Genomic DNA, 19,415 nt, shown 5'->3' with positions numbered 1-19,415 from the left:
TCTGATGTCGAAGTGCTCCATAAATTAGGATAATAATATTATATTATACTACAAAATATTAACTCTACAACATGTCGAACACGAGTACTCCATGATCTCTCCCGTTAAAATGTTCAACCTAAATATAAAACTAAATTATATTTTTATTAATTTAGAAAAAAAAAATGAAATGTTTTTATAGGAGATTTAATACCTGTATTTCCCAAATTTAGAAAGAAAGAAAAAAAAAATGTTTTTATAAAAGATTTAATAACGTTGAGAATAAAAGATAAAAATCCAATAAATTGTAATATCTGTAATAAATTTAGGTAGAATAAAATATAAAAATTCAATAAATTGTAATATCGGTAAAATCTCATATTGTCTTGCATGTACGATATTAATTAATTAACAGAATTGGTGGAACTGGAACTGGAGCAGTTCTATGTACACAAGAATGGTCGTCGTATAAGGAGGGATCCGAAAAATTACCTGATAGAAGTTTGCGTTCACAAGATGGCAGTTGTAGAAGGAGATTATCTTGCGTTAACAAGCAAGAATGGCAAGAATAGCGGTACTTCACAAGAATGGCAGTCGTAGAAGGAGGGATCCGGAAGATTACCTTGCGTTAACAAGCAAGAATGACAAGAATAGCGGTAGTTCACAAGAATGACAGTCGTAGAAGGAGGGATCCAGAAGATTACCTTGCGTTAACAAGCAAGAATGAATGGCAAGAATAGCGGTAGTTCACAAGAATGGCAGTCGTACAAGGAGGGATCTAGNGAGTACTCCATGATCTCTCCCGTTAAAATGTTCAACCTAAATATAAAACTAAATTATATTTTTATTAATTTAGAAAAAAAAAATGAAATGTTTTTATAGGAGATTTAATACCTGTATTTCCCAAATTTAGAAAGAAAGAAAAAAAAAATGTTTTTATAAAAGATTTAATAACGTTGAGAATAAAAGATAAAAATCCAATAAATTGTAATATCTGTAATAAATTTAGGTAGAATAAAATATAAAAATTCAATAAATTGTAATATCGGTAAAATCTCATATTGTCTTGCATGTACGATATTAATTAATTAACAGAATTGGTGGAACTGGAACTGGAGCAGTTCTATGTACACAAGAATGGTCGTCGTATAAGGAGGGATCCGAAAAATTACCTGATAGAAGTTTGCGTTCACAAGATGGCAGTTGTAGAAGGAGATTATCTTGCGTTAACAAGCAAGAATGGCAAGAATAGCGGTACTTCACAAGAATGGCAGTCGTAGAAGGAGGGATCCGGAAGATTACCTTGCGTTAACAAGCAAGAATGACAAGAATAGCGGTAGTTCACAAGAATGACAGTCGTAGAAGGAGGGATCCAGAAGATTACCTTGCGTTAACAAGCAAGAATGAATGGCAAGAATAGCGGTAGTTCACAAGAATGGCAGTCGTACAAGGAGGGATCTAGAAGATTACCTTGCGTTAACAAGCAAGAATGACAAGAATAGCGGTAGTTCACAAGAAGAGCAGCCGTGCAAGGAGGGATTCGGAAGATTACCTTGCGTTAACAAGCAAGAATGACAAGAATAGCGGTAGAAGAAGGGATCCGGAAGATTACCGGATAAGTTTTACGTTAACAAGCAAGCAAGAATAGTCATAAAAATGCCAATAGACTTCCATCCGAACAAGACCGACCTAAACACATTTAAGTAAAACATTTTTTAAGATTACAAAAACAATCAAATAAATTAATTTAACTACTTTGAAAATTTTTCTTTAAAATTATAAAATAGAATATTTTTGTAATATGTCATACTTACCGACACTTATCATATTAGAAGTATTGAATTCAAAGTATCTGGTATACTTTTAAAATTAATTTTCATGTTGTGCACCACCTACGATAATAAAATATAATAAATTAATAAAAATAACAACAAAAAAACAAAAATCAAACACAAACAAACTAAAATATTTTGCATTCTCCTCCTATCCATAATTAGCTTCTCCTACCCTCCCTTTTTAGGTGTCATTTGATTGCATCCTCCCCTATTAGATAATGAGTTTTTCTTCCATTTTCTATAACTCCTTCCATTTTCTATAACTCATTTCAAAGTTTTGTTGATATTACAAATGTAATATTCTCGAGGGTAAACTTAATACAATCAATTAATTATTATTGTGATGACTGAGACAAATCTTCATTTTAATTTCTAAATTTTATGTTATATAACGATTCAACACTAGTGCAGCAACCACTAGCAACAATCTAATTGAACAAAAAAAAATAGTTAGGATGGTAATATTATAATATAAAAGAATTAAGCAATTATTTGAAAATTTTCATTTAAAGTTATAAAATATAATATTTGTATGATATTAGAAGTATTGAATTTAAAATATCTAATAACCTTCCTCAATTAGTTTTGATGCACCACCTTCGGTAATAAATTAAATGTTATTTTACAAAATATGATAAATTAATAAATATCACTCACAACAAATTTCGCACGCAAACAAACTAAAATATTTTTTTGCATTCTCACCCGCCTATGTATGGATAATGAGCAGCAAAGGTAACATCCTCCAAAGTCGTGTTCACTTGTAAACTTAACGCAATCAATTAATTGTTGTTGTGATGACGGAAACAAATCTTCATTTTGATTTCTAAATTTTATGTTATATAACGATTCAACTGCATCAGCTATTGACCATCAACCATATGATTGTAAAAAAAATAGTTAGGATTATAATATTATAATACAAAAAAATTATTTAACACGTACTCTATTTTAGGAGTCATTGACTCGAAACAATAGTAAGGAGTAATGATCAGGATTAGAATAGGTCCCAAATAAGGTAAAAAAAAATTGTTCTTAATCCTAGAGTGAAAGTAAGGATACAGGGATTGTAAACATAGTATCTATTTAAATATGTTCCTATGACCCATTCTCATAATTAGAATATATATAACCTAGTCTATTTCGGTCTGGCCGAATGAACTCAGGATATAATTGATAAAAAATAGATAAAAATTTAGGGAGCAGAAAATGACCAGTGAGAAATAGAAAATAATATAGGAGAAATATTAATTAATAGGAATAAATAGTGAAAATTCAAATATCTTAATTATATTAGATTAATAAAGATGATATATAAAAGATTTTATATTTTTCTAATACACATTATATATAAAACTAATATTTTAAGAAATTTTGTGCTTTAAATAATTAGGATTTAAGTTGTGTTTCTCTCTCCATCAAAATTTGTCACGGATGAATACTCAGTAAGTTTGGTTTCCTTTTAACGTTTAGTTTTTGTAGAGACAAATAGCAATATTATATGAATGTGTTTTGTTTGTAGATTAATAACATAATTTTCCAATTTTGGACGTGCTCTTAGCTTAATTTTAAAAAGTTGGGTCACACAACCTACGATGCATAGAGATCGATTAGAATTTGGGTCGAGACAAGCGAGTAACGACCCATAACACTCTTAGACACTCCAAAGGCTGTAGAATGTTTGATCCAAATAAAATTATAGTAGGTTGTAATGTAGCTTTTGAGAAAGATCATGAATGAGATTGAAATTTTTTTGAAGGGGAAACAAAATTGGATTGGGGAAAAATATTGAAATTGATAAGAACACAGCCGAAGGAGGAAAAATCATACAGGAAACGACTTAACCGGTTGCTGAAACAATTGAACTAGTTGCTGAAAACGAAGAGGGGAAAATCACGGAAGAAACGACTGAACCGGTTGCTGAAACAATTGAACCAGTTGTTGAAGACAATTTTCCGGTAACGACTGAACCGGTTGCTGAAACAATTGAACAAGTTGTTGAAAACAATTTTTCAGTAACCTTTGCACCAGATTTGACAATAAGGGAGGGGACAAATCAACATCCATGTGTATGGTTAGCAGGTTATAATTCCGGTGAAGGCTTATCTGAGGTGGATGAAGAAAATATGACATTTTTCATGATTTCAGATCTGTGAATTTTGAGGAAGCTGTCAAAAGCCAAAGTGGAGATTGGCTACGGATGAAGAAATCAAATCCATTGAAAAAAACGAAACGTAGAATTTGATGGGGGCTAGAGCAAAGAAAATAGGGGTAAAATGGATATATAAAACCAAGCTGTATGAGTCTTGAGTTGATAAATGATCATTATTGCTTTTGCCACCCAAAAAGGTTGGAAACTCTATCAGTTAGATGTCAAATCAACTTTTTTATATAGCGAGTTAAAAGAAGATATTTTTGTTGAACAACCAAGAGGCTATGAGTAAAAGTGAATTGAGGAGATGGTGTACAAACTCCAAAAGGCTATCTACGGATTAAAACAAGTACCTAGAACTTGGTTTAGTCGAATAGAATCCTACTTCCTCAAAGAATGATTCAAAAGCAGTTCTAGTGAGCAGACACTCTTCATCAAGAGGAAGGGAGGTAAAATTCTTATTGTAAGCATTTATGTTGATGATCTTTTATTTACAGGAGACGATGAAGAATTATTGGAGGAGTTTAAACGTTCCACGAAGAAAGAGTTTGATATGACTGACTTAGGTCAAATGAGATTTTTTCTTGAAATAGAAATAATACAAAGCTTAGATAGTATTTTTATGTGTCAAAGAAAGTATGTTGCTGAAGTTTTAAATTGATTTGACATAGAAAATTGCAATTCTTTTTGTAATCAGATTGTTCTAGGACAGAAAATGGTGGAAAAATAGTTGTAACTTTGTATAAACAAATAGTGAGAAGTCTGATATATCTCATGGCTACTCGTCCTGATCTCATATTTGTTGTAAGTTTGATTAGTGTTTTATGGCATGTCGAACACAACAACATTTTGCAGCCGCCAAAAGGGTTTTAAGGTACTTGAAAGATACGGTAGATTATGGTGTATTTTATAGAAAGGGAGGAGTTGGTGATTTAATTGGATTTACTAATAGTGACTATGCCGGAAACATAGAAGATAGCAAGAGTACTTCAGGCTATGTGTTTATGATGAGTGGAGGAACAGTAACTTGGTTTTCTTGTAAGCCGCTTATAGTTACTTTATTAACCACAGAAGTTGAGTTTGTTGCTGCTAGTGCCTGTGCATGTCAATTTGTTTGGATGAGGAGGATACTCAAAGAGATTGGTCACTCTTAAATAGAATAACAAAGTTAATATGGGATAATACTTCAACTTTTAAGCTATCCAAAAATCCAGTTCTATATGGATGTTCCAAACACATAAGAGTAAAATTTCACTTTCTTAGAGATCTTACAAAAGAGGAATGATTAATTTATTATTTTGTAGTACACGAAATCAACTTACTGATTTGTTGACAAAGCCTCTAAAATTATAATTATAAGCATTTAGTCCGTAAACAATTCCTCTCGTCTAGTTAGTAACGCTCAATTGTGCACTGCTCATGTGAGATTAGGGTTTTATTGCCGCTTTTGTGTGCACTACTAAAAGATTTAATATAGAGTAAAAGATTGGGTTCAAAAATTGAGAGTTGGTGGAAATCTCATCAAGTTTCTTCACGAATTCATCACTGGTTTCAGGATCATTCAATTCTGTCAAAAATCGAGAAATAACAGAATGTATAGTTTTTGAGTTCTGAATTACGGAAAAATTTATTTGCAGGGTTTGTAGGGTGATGATCGTTAAAGGAAACAAAAATTTTGTTGTTGACAAGTATCAAGCTTAGTTTAAAGGTGAGTTACTTTTTTAGACTTATTGAAATTGATAGATTCGGAACAGTTTGATTGGAGTTTCTTTTGGGTTCTATTTCAAAATTGTTAGCCTGCCTTTGAAATTGGTTTTATATTGATTACAAGACGAGATTCTATTTTTCTGTTGGCGTTGAACATTAAATCCACCATGATTGATTCTTCGTTTTCCTTAAAGACGTGGGTCTGATCTAGTCTCTTCATCAATTAATATATTAAAGAATAAATTGAATTTTAGCGTGCAAAACCATTATTATTGGTTAGATTATGATTTCACTGCAAGTGAAACCACATATTTGGGATGAAAAATTTGGATCGTTACATTGTATGTGTAAGCATATGTACCATCGTAAACGAAGGGAGGTATCTCTCAATGCATGAACACACAAGATACATGAAGTCCCAACATTTGTATAGGACTTCCCCTACCATTCCATTCGTCTCATATCATTTTATCATAACTTTTCATGTGTAGATGAGGGTTGCGCATTAGGCAAATTTGTCAATCATATCATATATTTTGAACAACCATCCTTCTTTTATGATATGGGTTTAATATAATTTTGTAAGGAACTAATATTTTCCATTTTTGTTTTTTTTTTTTTAGGAATGGGAATGATAATAAACATTATAAATTATAATGGGATGAACCAAATTCCATGATTACAACTTCATTCGGCCAAACCAAAATAGTATTTAAACAGATACTACGATTCCTTAAATCCCTACGTCTTTATATCCAATTTATATTTCTTTTTTATTTATTGATTTATTGATTTTTTAATTATTTATTTATTGATTTATTGATTTTCTAATTATTTTTTTTACAGTTTAGGTTGAACCTTTCCATTGCGAAATCATTTGCAGTAAATATGAAAAAAAAAAAAAAATTTGTATTATAATATTACAATCCTAACTAGATTATTGATGGGTAATAGCTGGCATATCTGTATAACATAAAATTAAAAAAATAAAGATGGAGATTTGTTGCAGGCTTCAGCCCAACAACTAGTTCATTACATTAATCTCGACACAACTGTACAAGATTCTCAAGGATATTACACTTACACAAATAACAAAGCATTGAACTGGATTATAAATAATGAGAAATAATGAGTGAAGCTCATTATCCATAGAGAGAGGAGAACCGAAAGAAATAACAAGTAAAATATTTTAGTTTGTATGTGTGTTTTTTTAATTTTATAAAATGACATCTAATTTATGATGGTAGGTCGTGGCCAAAATGAAAATCAATTCCTTTATAAGATAGACACGAATAGACCACCATAGTGATGACGTGGATTTAGTGTTTCGACACCATCCTTTTAACAAGGATTATAAGAGTTACGAAGGAATTCAAAAGTCTTGAAAATGTAACTTATACAAACGGAAATTTTAATTACGAATATTTTTTTTTTATAAAAAAAATTGATTGAAGTAATTTATTCAATTGTGTTTTGTAATCTTAACTAATATTTTAGGTTGGTTAGATGTGGTAGAAAATATGTTAGGGTGGTCCTGAAGATGACAATGAACTGTTAGACACTCCTTCGCATTTGGTGTTGGTAGTTGGATTTGGAAAGGACAACTGAGAAAATAAGATGACACACTCCTTCACATATGCTCTGGATTTGGGTAGGACAATTGATAAAATATTGGATAATAAAAAACTAAACTTATGGGGAGAATGTTGGAGACACACTCGTTGTATTTGGGTAGGACAATTAAGAAAATAATGGATACTAAAAAAAACTTATTGGGGAGAATGTTGGAGACAAAGTGGTTATGCAAAAATTAATCCATCAAAACTTTGTCGACACAAGAGAAGGTACAAACATTTGTTAGAAAGATTATCTTACCCGTCATTGAAGGTCAGAATAGAATAACCAACCATTAGTATAATTACTAAAATTGATATGGGTTGAAAAAACTTTAGCTCTCGTGAGAATAAAACATTAATTTTGTATATATTGATTGGGTTGAAAAAAAAACTATTTTAAAAAACGATTTGCTCAACACTGTTACATCGTATTTGTCATATTCTATTCTACTATATAAATTGAAAAAAACTTTGCTCAACGCTGTTACACATATTTGTCATACATACAATACAACCGTTCGGATACCTATTCTGTTATATAAATTAGATTATACCGTATATTATTCTCTAAAAAAATGATTGAGAGGAAGAGGAGAAAGGAGAAAAAGAAATAAAAGTCAAATTCCTATTCCTATTCCTATTCCTTCACTAATCATTGTATCCACATTCAGAGCAGCAACGGCAAAAAATGCTAAAGTTCCATGAACGAGTAGAATTTGTTTTCATCAAGGTCTTCCGTTGAACTTAAGAAAATCAACAAGGATAGAAAATCACAAGTGAATTATCTTGAGAGGTCTTTCAAAACATACAAGCAAACAAATGAGGCATCATACCATGTATATTATCGAGAAGACATCAGGATTTTGCAGCTAATTGGATTCTTTCTTCCTCAAAAGTTCATCATCCAAGCACAAAAAGGACATTTGATGTCTAGACAAACAAGTTTGAACAGCCTCTCATCCTCATGTATTAGAAAATCAGATAAATATCAAGAGCGAGAACAATCTCACAACACATAATGAAAATTGGAGAAGTTAACCACGAAAGTTGCATAGATTGGGTTAGATAAATCAGATGTCAAGAAATCAAATAAATATCAGAGCAATTAACAATTATAAATGTAATATGTGTAAGAAGGAGGATAGAAGAAGGGTGTGTGTCAGACTGTGGAAGTGGTCACCGACACCAGAAAGCTGTAGAAGGGAACAAAGGTGGGGGACCCTGTAAATAAACATGGGCGTAACCTTAGGGAATCTGTGACGAACCGACTACTTTTGATTATGATTCCAACTATGGAAAACAAATTCGTTAATGGATTGATTTTACCAGTTTCCCATATGGGTTGATGTTCTGTTTCTCCCTATAATGTTGGCCTGCAGCATTACGCTTTTCTCCTGCATCTTTCCAAAAAGATGTTATTTCTCCTGATGCATTGAATAATGGGATGGGGAAGACTACCCATTATTCAATGCAACCCTTTTAGTTTCTTTTTCGCTTCTCTTTCATTTTCTTTGCTTCCTTTCACTCTTTCATTACCTCTCAGGTTTCAAACTTGATTCTCAAATGGCTTCTTCACCTCCCAACTCATCTGCCTCCTCTGCCTCTGCCTCTGATTCAAAGCCCACTCCCGCCGCTGGATGTTGTGACCACTTGCTTGCATCTCCATGCAAACCAATTCATCCTAATCATACACTTGATCTCGATGATTCAGATGAAGAGTACGAACATGGTGTGCGTGTGATGAATCGTGAAGAGATGAGTCGATACTATCAAGTCTTACGAGACACCGACGTACTCTTTTCAATTCCCTTTGCTTTTATTCGTTTCAATGAATTCTATTATTATTTTATTTTGTAATATCATATGCCACACAGGGTTTTGATGTACCCACTTTTCCCAACACCTATGCTCTTGGTCTCATTGTACCTATCTGTGAGGAATATCTATCTAAACCATATCTTCGAGACTGTGCCGAGAAAGCTATTAGTCACTACAACATACGAAATGTACGTATATTTTTACTCTATATTTCCTTTTATCAATAACCTTTCTAACCCCTTATTAAACTTCTCCTTTCTAACCCCTTATTAAACTTCTCCTCACTAGGGTACAAACTTTGAGTTTGTGAAAATTGTGAAGGCTAACCAGCAAGTTGTCAGCGGTTTCTTCTATTACATCACTTTTGATGTCAAACAAATTGGAACAGAGTTTCCAACAACAACTTTCGAAGCTAAGGTATTAGATGGGATTGATGATACTAAAGAGGTATATTTATGTAGACCAAAACGCTCTAGTTGAGCATCTTTCTACCTCTTTCTCTTTTACTACATGCATGTGCTTATATCTAATAGACACTTTTTTGCTCTTTAAGGTTTGTGTTGTTTGTGTAATTCCATATGGAACTATGGTTGCTCTTTAATGTTTGCGTTGTTTGTGTAATTCCATATGGAACTATGGTTGCTCTTTAATGTTTGTGTTGTCTGTGTAATTCCATATGAAATTATGGTTGCTCTTTAATGTTTGTGTTGTCGGTGTAATTCCGTATGGAACTATGGTTATGATTAGTTTTGTTCAATATTTTTCTTTTGTAATCTGTAGCAGAGCTGCAGACCCTTATACCACTAAACGCACCATATGAATACCACTAAACGCACCATATGAATACTCTCAATAATTATAATTACTTATCATCCGTCCAAATATCATCGTCCAACTTTTCCTTCATTTCAGGAACATAAGCAACTTATAACCCCTAAACCAGGAGGCAGTTCCAATTCGCAAATTGTGAATGGTGAACTACCCAAATAGCCTAAATTTACAACTTAATACTATAAGAACTANTTTTTTTTTTTTTTTTTTTTTTTTTTTTTTTTTTTTTTTTCTCTTCTCTTCTCTCTAGTGCTACCCCTATTCCTTTGCCATAGTAAGACGCATACACTAACTACTAGACAGGGGAACGATCATTATGTTTGACATAGTGTTGCCGTGACGATCCTACCCCTAACGGGTGTCCGACATCAACAACTCCCATAGTATACTCGCCCGACCAGAAAGGGGCTCAAGAAGTGTGCGAACCGACTGGTGAGTCCATACTCGCACGTATGGGTCGTGTGTAGGAAAGACGGACTGTTATGATAGGTCTCATACATACATTTTTATGTCCTTAAGCTTACTAAGTATTTTTGAAATACTCAAACCACGTGATTAAGATAGGATAAAGTTAGAGTATAGGTTGCAAGGCATTTCATTTTGTATTGTTTTTAATCTTATTTCTTTGCATTAGTTTTATTCAAAAACATTAAATTCTTTGCATTAGTTTTATTCAAAAACATTAAATTCTTTGCATTAGTTTTATTCAAAAACATTAAATAAAGTATACAAGTTTAAGATTAATGTTATTATAAAGAATAAATAGAGTTAATTCCGCATTAAATGTTTTATAACATGTGTACACGACTTTAGGTTATAGAAAATTTAAGATCATTATAATTGTGATCTTGGGTAAGACCCTAGAGATGATGTGGGTGGTCTTGGACATGAGTAAGTTCGATGTAATCTAAACAAGAAAAGTTACCTTCAATTGCAACGATATGGTTTGGATACATATTCCTCCAAACATGTTGTACTCACTAATAGCTATATTCCTCCAAAAATGAAAAATGTCTTAATTCTCTCCGTTTCTTCTTTAAAAAAAAAATTAAAAAATTAAAACCATTAAAAAATAATTTTTAATTTATTGGTCAGGCTAATTTTTTTGGTTGGTGCAAGAGATTTTCTTAACCCAATCTAACTTAACCGACATCTTATTCAAGGGTTACCTTAAATTTATTATTCATTATTTTCATATTTATTTAGATACATGATTTTGATTATACATATAATTATATAATTTTTTTTTTTAAAAAAAAATTTGCTATCCCTACCTCTCAGCTGCTTCTCTCCCATTAATTTCTCCCCGAATACAGTCTACAATTCTCAGGTACTCTTTTCTCCTACATTTTCCTTTTATCAACCTGGTTTCCTGCGCACATGCATTAAATTTTACTGTTGAAATGTTTCTTTTTCAGAATGGAGCAGCTTCCCCTGGATCATACCGTTGGCGTTTGCACTTCGTGCACCCTTCTGGATTTGTTCAGGACCTATATTCTACCGTGAACAGGTGTTTCTTATCTTTCATGCTCCATAGTTTATCGGTTCTTGTTTTATATGCGTAGTGCTATTACTATGTCAAGAACCGATAAACTATCCAACTTATTCTATTGCTTAATGTTGCAATTTGGGAGGGAAGAAGCTGATGGACATGTGATATTTTTGTCGATATCTATAATTGCGACTCTTCTGAACTTTCACCTCTATGGATATCCATGGAACAAATTGTTAATTGCTCTCATATTTATTTGATTTCCTGATACCTGATTTATCTAACCCAATCTACGGAACTTTCATAGTTAATTTCTCCAATTTTCATTATGTGTTGTGAGATTGTTCTTGATCTGTGATTTTCTAATACATGAGGATGCGAGGCTGTTCAAATTTGTTTGTCTAGACATCAAATATCCTTTTTGTGCTTGGATGGTGAACTTTTGATGAAGAAACAATCCAATTAACTGCAAAATCTATCTGGATGTCTTCTCGATAACATAAATTGTTTGATGACTCATTTGTTCGCTTGTATGTTTGAAAGGACACTGAGGTTGAAGAATGTCGAGCTTTTCAATCCCGCAAGATAATTCACCTGTTATTTTCTATCATGTATTGATTTTCTTAATTTTGAATGGAAGCCCCCGATGAAAACAAATGCTACTTGTTCTCATAACTTTTTGCTACCTTCCTTGCATCCTCCCCCTCTCTCCTTCTCTTGTAGTTTGTCTGCATTCTCTTGGATGACTAAAATAAGTCGGTTTCACTAGAGATGATTATGGAGTATGTGTTTTTTTTCGCAGTTACTACACTGAATATGGATACAATGAAGTATTCTTCCATGCGTACGGATGAGTGGTGATCAGCAAGTAATCTATATAGGGATGAGTGGTGATCAGCAAGTATATAAAGTAACCGCCACCAAATTTTATTGAAAAATAATAATAATAAATATCACAGTTTATAATTCTCAAAATAAATTTATAATTAAACTAGGATATGTATAAACAAAAATCATAAATCTAATTAAATATGAAACAACATGTACTCATACATATACGTCTACATAATCCTTCAAGAAGTTTATAGCGGTTAAGTTGAATTACGTTGAGAAAATCTATTGTACCAACAAAACAATATTTCAGGTTGTGTTGACCTGAGAAACTATTCTTCCATGCGTAGGGTATAAACTATGAGTTTGTGAAAGTTGTGAAGGCTACCCAACAAATTTCGTGCGTCTCTTGTATTAGTTTCCTGGGGCCTCTTGTATTACATCACTGTCAAACAAATTGGAAGAGTTTCCAACAACTTTGGAAGCTAAGGTATTACATGGGATTGATAGTAGTAAAGAGGTATATTTATGTAGACCAAAAACGCTCTAGTTTAGCATCTTTCTACATATTTTTACTACATGCATGTTCTTATTATATAATAGATACTTTTTACTTCTTAATGTTTGGTTGTTTAAGTAATTCTATATGGNTTTTTATGCTTATTAATGTTTTGTTGTTTATGTAATGTTCAATATTTTTTCGGTTGAAAATTTAGGTTTGGTATCTGCAGTAAAGTTGCATAACCTTATACCAATACCCCTGAACGAGAAAAATATTAGGTTCGGAATCTATAGTAAAGTTGCATAACCTTATATCAATACTTAGTAACTCTAAATATTTATAATTACTTATTATTAGTCTAAATATTTTAAATTTTTATTATATTCTTTGAAAAGAATGTCCAAATATTATTTTGCAAAATAGTAATCTCTTCCTATCCGAATTATGCCTAAAAATATATTTTATTATTTATATAAATTTTGAGAGATTGATCCTTACATTTATAATAATTTATTTATTTGAAATGGATCTTTTTATTTATTCCTAAATAATTATATTATATATAATAAATTAAGGGTGTTGTTTGAAAGTTTATGTTATTTGATTTCTTTTTATTAATAAATAAAAATCTAAAAATCTACCATGGAGAAACATGTATGTAAATATTTGCTATTAATTTTAAGCTAAAATCTAATGTATTCTTAATTTATAAATATTTGTTTAAGTAATTTTGTTTTAAACCCTTAAAATAAAATATTGGTCTTACAAAAATTATCACAAAATACTTCAAACCAAAACACATACATTTCTAATGAAAATGAAATAAAAAATTATCGAAAATGAAAATAAAATAAAAACAATCAGAATATTAGTTTCTTTTTGTTTGATGAACTCGTGGCTTGAATGATGGGGAGGACCTCGTATTGTTCCATTTCTCCTTGTATTTCAAGATAATTTTTCTTGGCCGACAATCTATGTAGACATGGTTGTTAGTTAGCTAATTCATACTTAGGACGACGTCAAAGTCACTCATGTCCAAGACCACCAACATCACCTTTAGGGTCCTTCCCAAGATCACAACTATAACGATTCTTAATATTCTATTTAACCTAAAGTCATGGTACACATATCATGAACATTTAATGCGAAATTAACTCTACTTATTCTTTATAATAACATCGATCTTAAACTTGCATACTTTTTTTTTTAATGTTTTTGAATAAAACTAATACAAAGAAATAAGATTAAAAACAATACACAATGAAATGCCTTATACTAACCTATATGCTACTAAATGGAAATGCAAGCAACCTATACTCTGACTCATAGTCTACTAAAATTAAACGTAAATCTTTCCTAAGCACGTGGCTTGAGTATTTTAAAAATATTTAGTAAGCGACCCATCGGAGTTATAATGCAAGGACATAAAAATGCATGCATGAGACCTATCATAACAGTCTGTTTTACTACAGTGACTATCCTAATGGGCAACTTGGATGTGTAATTAATTTACTACACACGGCCCATACGTGCGAGTATGGACTCACCAGTCGGTTCGCACACTTCTTGAACTCCTTTCTAGTCGGGCGAGCATACTCTGGGAGTTGTTGATGCCGAACACCTATTAGGAGTAGCGACCGTCACGGCAGCACTATGTCAAACATAATGATCGTTCCTCTGCCTAATAGTTAGTGTAACTCGAATTAACTTGAATTAAATCGATTCCTTCACAAGAATTCAAGATCTCAAGTCCACCTATCCAGATATATTTTTATTGTTTTTTTTTTTTTTTTTATACTCACAGAGCTTAATAAATGAAGTCGAAAATCAAGAAAAATTTAGTTTCTTACCGAAGTAGAACGGTTTCTCGATTTTGTTTTCCGACGCGATTTATGGCCGCGTCTCCTCTGAGAACTTACAAGACTCCTCACCTAAAGTGTTGCAACTAGATTATTAAGGTTTAAATCATCTAAAACTCCCGGATCTATGATGAAATCTTGAATCAAGAGAGGTCGCGGACTTACTCGCGTTCTTGCTCGTTTCTTGCCGAAAACGAACGATCCAAGGCTTAACCACTTCTCTTGATAATTTTAGTAGCTCTAGTAGGAGACCTAAGATTGAGGGTGTTTTGGTTTAGGTTTGAGGCGTTTCTCCCTCCTTCTCCCTCTTCTTACAAAAAAAAATGTAACCGTTCATTTCTCTTTCTCTCTCTATTTTTTTTTTTTCTTTTTCTTTTCCTTTTCTTTTTCCTTTCCCTTTTCCTTTTTTCGGGTCTGTCCACACCTCCTCAAAGTGGTATGTGTGGGGCAAAATTACCTTACCCCAGGTTGACTTTGACCCAAATTTCGATTACATTACCATTTTTTTAATTTTTTTCCTAAGTTCCTTGATGTATCCCGAGCATTTCTTTCTTCTGCACCGATATGAAAATCACAAAGTCCTCCAATAAAAAAAATTATCGGAAATGAAAATGAAATAAAGAAAATCAGATAGTTTGGTTTCGTTTGATCACTCATTTTTCTTGTATTTCAAGGTAACTTTTCTTGTTCCACAATCTATGTAGACATGGTTGTTAGTTAGTCAGTTACTCATGTCCCACATCACCAACATCATTTGTAGGGTCCTTCCCTAGATTACAACTACAAGGATCCTCAATTTTCTATTTAACCTAAAGTCATTACAAATCATCAACATAATCAAAATAAAAAATAAAAAATAAACCAAGCTTTTCTTCCATATCTTACCAATCTAGCTTTTGAAGAACATTAATCTTTGAATATTATGGTTTTAGATATTTGTTTTCTCCCTTGGTGGGTCTCCACTGTACAGTAAAAATTCTCTCATATCCATCTCCAATCTGTTAAATGAAACAAATAACATTAAAATATCACAGGCGGCTTCCCATATAGAAGATGCATATACTTTATTCCTAATGCGGCTTTCCATATAGAAGATGCATATACTTTATTCCTAATTATATTATATATTAAATATAATAAATTGAGAGTTTGACTTCAAAGTTTATGTTATTTGATTCCTTTTTATTAATAAATAAAAAATAAAAACTTAAAATTGGAGAAACATGTAAATATTTGTTCTTAAAACTAATTTACTCTTAATTTATAAATATTTGTTTTATTAATTTTGTTTTAAACTAGTCTTAGAAAAATTATTACAAATGCTTCCAACCAAAACACATGAATTTCTAATGAAAATGAAATAAAAAAATCAAAATAATGGGGAGGAGTTTGTATTGTTACCCTTTTACTTGTATTTCAAGGTAATTTTTATTGTTTGACAATCAATTTAGACATGGTTGTTAGTTAGCCAATTCACACGTAGGACGTCAAATCAAAGTTACTCATGTCTAAGACCACCAACATCACCTTTAAGGGACCACAACTATAACGATCCTCAATTTTCTATTTAACCTAAAGTCGTACACATATCATGAATATCTAATGCGGAATTAATTCTATTTATTCTTTATAATAACATCAAAGCTTAAATTTGCGTACTTCATTTAATGTTTTTTAATAAAACTAATACACAAAGAGAAATAAGATTAAAAACAATACAACATGAAATGCCCTATACTAACCTACATGCTACTAAATTGTAACGACCCGGGAAAGAAAGAAAATATATATATATATATATATATATATATATATATATATATACAAAATAAAATAAATTTAAAAACTCAGTCGTCGGAAAACCCGCGAGTTTTCCGGCGACCCGCCGAGTTTCGCAGAACCCACGTGAAACGAAGGCCACAGCACGCCCAGCCCTCAGCCCATGACACCCAGCATCTTCAGAACACCAGCAAAGGGAGAAAAGAGAGAAAATTTCGAGAGAGAGAGATTTCGGACAAACGTCGGCGAGTGTCTAGTTTCTCTGACGAGCCCTCAAACCGACACCAAACGACCTGTTACCACCATGAGAAGGATCCCTAACGAAAGCACAATAACTCAGGGTGCGTTTTGTGTTATTTCATAAGCGTCGTCGTCGATAACCGAGGTCGGAAAAATTAGGTTTTCGTAATCGTTCTTAGATCTGTGGCTTTTTAGGAGCTTTTAGGTCGCAAAACTCCCAGAAAAGAAAGAAGGATGACGAACAAAGAGGAAAAGGGAAGAAAGAGGACTGAATCGGCAATGGAAACGTCGCGGGAAGGAGAGAGAAAGCTCGCCGAAAAATCGGCCGAAGTCGGGTAAGGAAGACGGATCCACGGATCCGGGTCAACCCGAACCCAAAACCCGAGAGAGCCAGCCCATTCCTCCCTTGGCCTCTGCCTTCGGCCCAGCCCAACTACAGCGGCCCAAACCTCAAACCGGCCCAGAAGCTACGGTTCAGTTGAACCAACCCAGACTAGACCCACGGTCCAATTGAGCCGGCCTGCAAACCAAACACTTGCGGCCCAGCCCAGTAAGCCGAGGCCCAACGTTTAGCCTTGGCCCAGTAGCCTTCCACAGCCCGCGACCCGAACCACGACCCGAACCGGACTGCGACCCGCGCTTCGACCCGACACTACCGCCCGACGTGGCTTTCTCTGCTGCTGCCACGTGTCACACAGCGGCGCAGCAGTCCTCGGCGCAAACGGCTCGGGCTCCCTCCGGTGACGCTCCGGCGGCTCCTCCGGCGGCTCCAGCGGCTGTTCGGCTCGGCTCACCTGTTTTCAGCCCGGTTTCCTCTGTTTCGACCCTCCCGAATTTGTTTTCGGCCCCGATTAAGGTATCCGAGGCCGTTTTAGAGCCGTATTTCACATTTATTAAATTAGGTAAATTAATTGTGAAATACTAACGGAAAGTGGTGAACGGTGTGATAGGAAACAAACCCCAGCGAAGTAGGAAGCAGCTCTCACGGAACGGGAGCTTACGTTTAGCTATTTAGGGAGTACTTCGGCCGAGGCCAACCAAGTAAGTGGCCTTACTATAGGATAGACTAAATAAATTGTATGATGCTTGATGATATGTGCCAGTATATACATATTTTGTTGAGTGACGCTTGAATGTTTGACGCGACGTTGTGGCATTATGATGAGCATGATGATTGCATGATTTTTACCTTAATATGATGATGTTTTCCATATTGAGCATGCTAGATGATGATGAGTGCCATATTGCATCATGTCGTTAGATCGACGTAGGACACAACCCTAAGAGCATGAAAATGATATTAATATAAATATCCACGATATGCGTTACCTAGAGTAACAAAGAGATGAGACTAGAGGGTTGTGTCAGAAGAGACATTACGATGGATTTAGAGGGACCTCATGCATTTTGTATGTTCATAAGCATAGGGCTACTTCCCCTAGAGATGATGAGTGCGGACGCGCACCTTATGATGAGCGCGAATGCGCACAGGTGCGAAAGCACACAGATGAGGGTGTTCATGAGGCGCATGACACTATGGGGTTCCGCTGACCTCCGGACGTCGCTACAGATTAGCTTGACCAGAGGGTCCAGGGGGTGTGCGAGCGCCCTGGGGACTCACACTCGCACGTGTGAGTCGTGTGTAGGGAAGTACTACACATCCAATTTGTCCGAGACTGGAGGCCACCCCTAAGATGATTAGAGATAGGTCCCTATTCATGATTGCATGTGTTTGCATTAGCATGGCCCCTATAGTGGGGTCACTTACTGAGTATTTCTTCGAAATACTCAGGCCGTGTGCCATATTGTTTTTCAGGTAAAGGCAAGGCTCCCATGTACGGTTGACGGTGGCATCGTGATCAGAGACTGTGGCGCGTGCATAGGATAGTTGCATATTTAAAATTCCTAGTCTTGGTTAGGATAGGGCGTTTGCATTTCATTCATTTATATTAATTAATTTGTAATCGTTTTATTTTGTCTTTTGAACTCCAGCATGATGTTTGAAACACGTAAGTCCGGCAGTGTTTTCCAATGTTTTAACGTATTCTGAAGTTTTAAATTTTTCCGCTAATAAAGATGAGCATGCTTAGGTTTTTATTCTGCATTAGAGATGAGCATGAGACGTTAGTGGCGACTCTAGATATGTGGAAATTTAGGGTCGTTACATAAATAATGCAAGCAACCTTATACTCTAACTTATAGTCTACTAAAATTAAATGTGAATCTATCCTAAGCACGTTGCTTGAGTATTTTAAAAATACTTAGTAAGCGACCTTCTATTGGAGTTATAATGCGAGGACATAAAAATGCATGCATGAGACCTATCATAACAGTCTGTTTTACTACCGTGACTATCCTAATGGGCAACTTGGATGTGTAATTAATTTCCTACCCACGGCCCATACGTGCGAATATGGACCCTCGATTCGGTTCGCACACTTCTTGAACCCCTTTTTGGTCGGGCGAGCATACTCTGGGAGTTGTTGATGTCGGACACCCATTAGGAGTAGCGACCGTCACGACAACACTATGTCAAACATAATGATCGTTCCTCTGCCTAGTAGTTAGTGTACGTGTCTGTACTATCATGAACGAATAGGAGGAGCACCATGAAGAAAAAAAGGTCAAAGTCAATAGGGGCAAATAGGTAAGTTTGCTCCTCCAATCCAATAATTGGAGGAAGAAGAAGAAGAAGAAGAAGAAAAAAAAAAAAAAAAAAAAAAAAAAAAAAAAAAAAAAAAAAAAAAAAAAAAAAAAAAAAAAAAAAAAAAAAA

The 19,415-nt window shown here is 33.9% G+C and overlaps 1 protein-coding gene across 1 annotated transcript; it reads left to right on the top strand.

Moving 5' to 3' along the window:
- Nucleotides 1-8,808: 8,808 nt before the first annotated feature.
- On the top strand, nucleotides 8,809-9,766 carry LOC111789396. Its single transcript, XM_023670157.1, has 3 exons — nucleotides 8,809-9,080; nucleotides 9,164-9,295; nucleotides 9,396-9,766. Exons 1-3 carry the CDS (start codon nucleotides 8,853-8,855, stop codon nucleotides 9,585-9,587), a joined length of 552 nt encoding a protein of 183 aa, XP_023525925.1. The 5' UTR covers nucleotides 8,809-8,852; the 3' UTR covers nucleotides 9,588-9,766.
- Nucleotides 9,767-19,415: the final 9,649 nt, after the last annotated feature.

Source organism: Cucurbita pepo, chromosome LG02 (assembly GCF_002806865.2).
Source record: "Cucurbita pepo subsp. pepo cultivar mu-cu-16 chromosome LG02, ASM280686v2, whole genome shotgun sequence".
NCBI classification, from domain to species: domain Eukaryota; kingdom Viridiplantae; phylum Streptophyta; class Magnoliopsida; order Cucurbitales; family Cucurbitaceae; genus Cucurbita; species Cucurbita pepo.
This window is presented reverse-complemented; position numbering and strand designations above follow the sequence as displayed.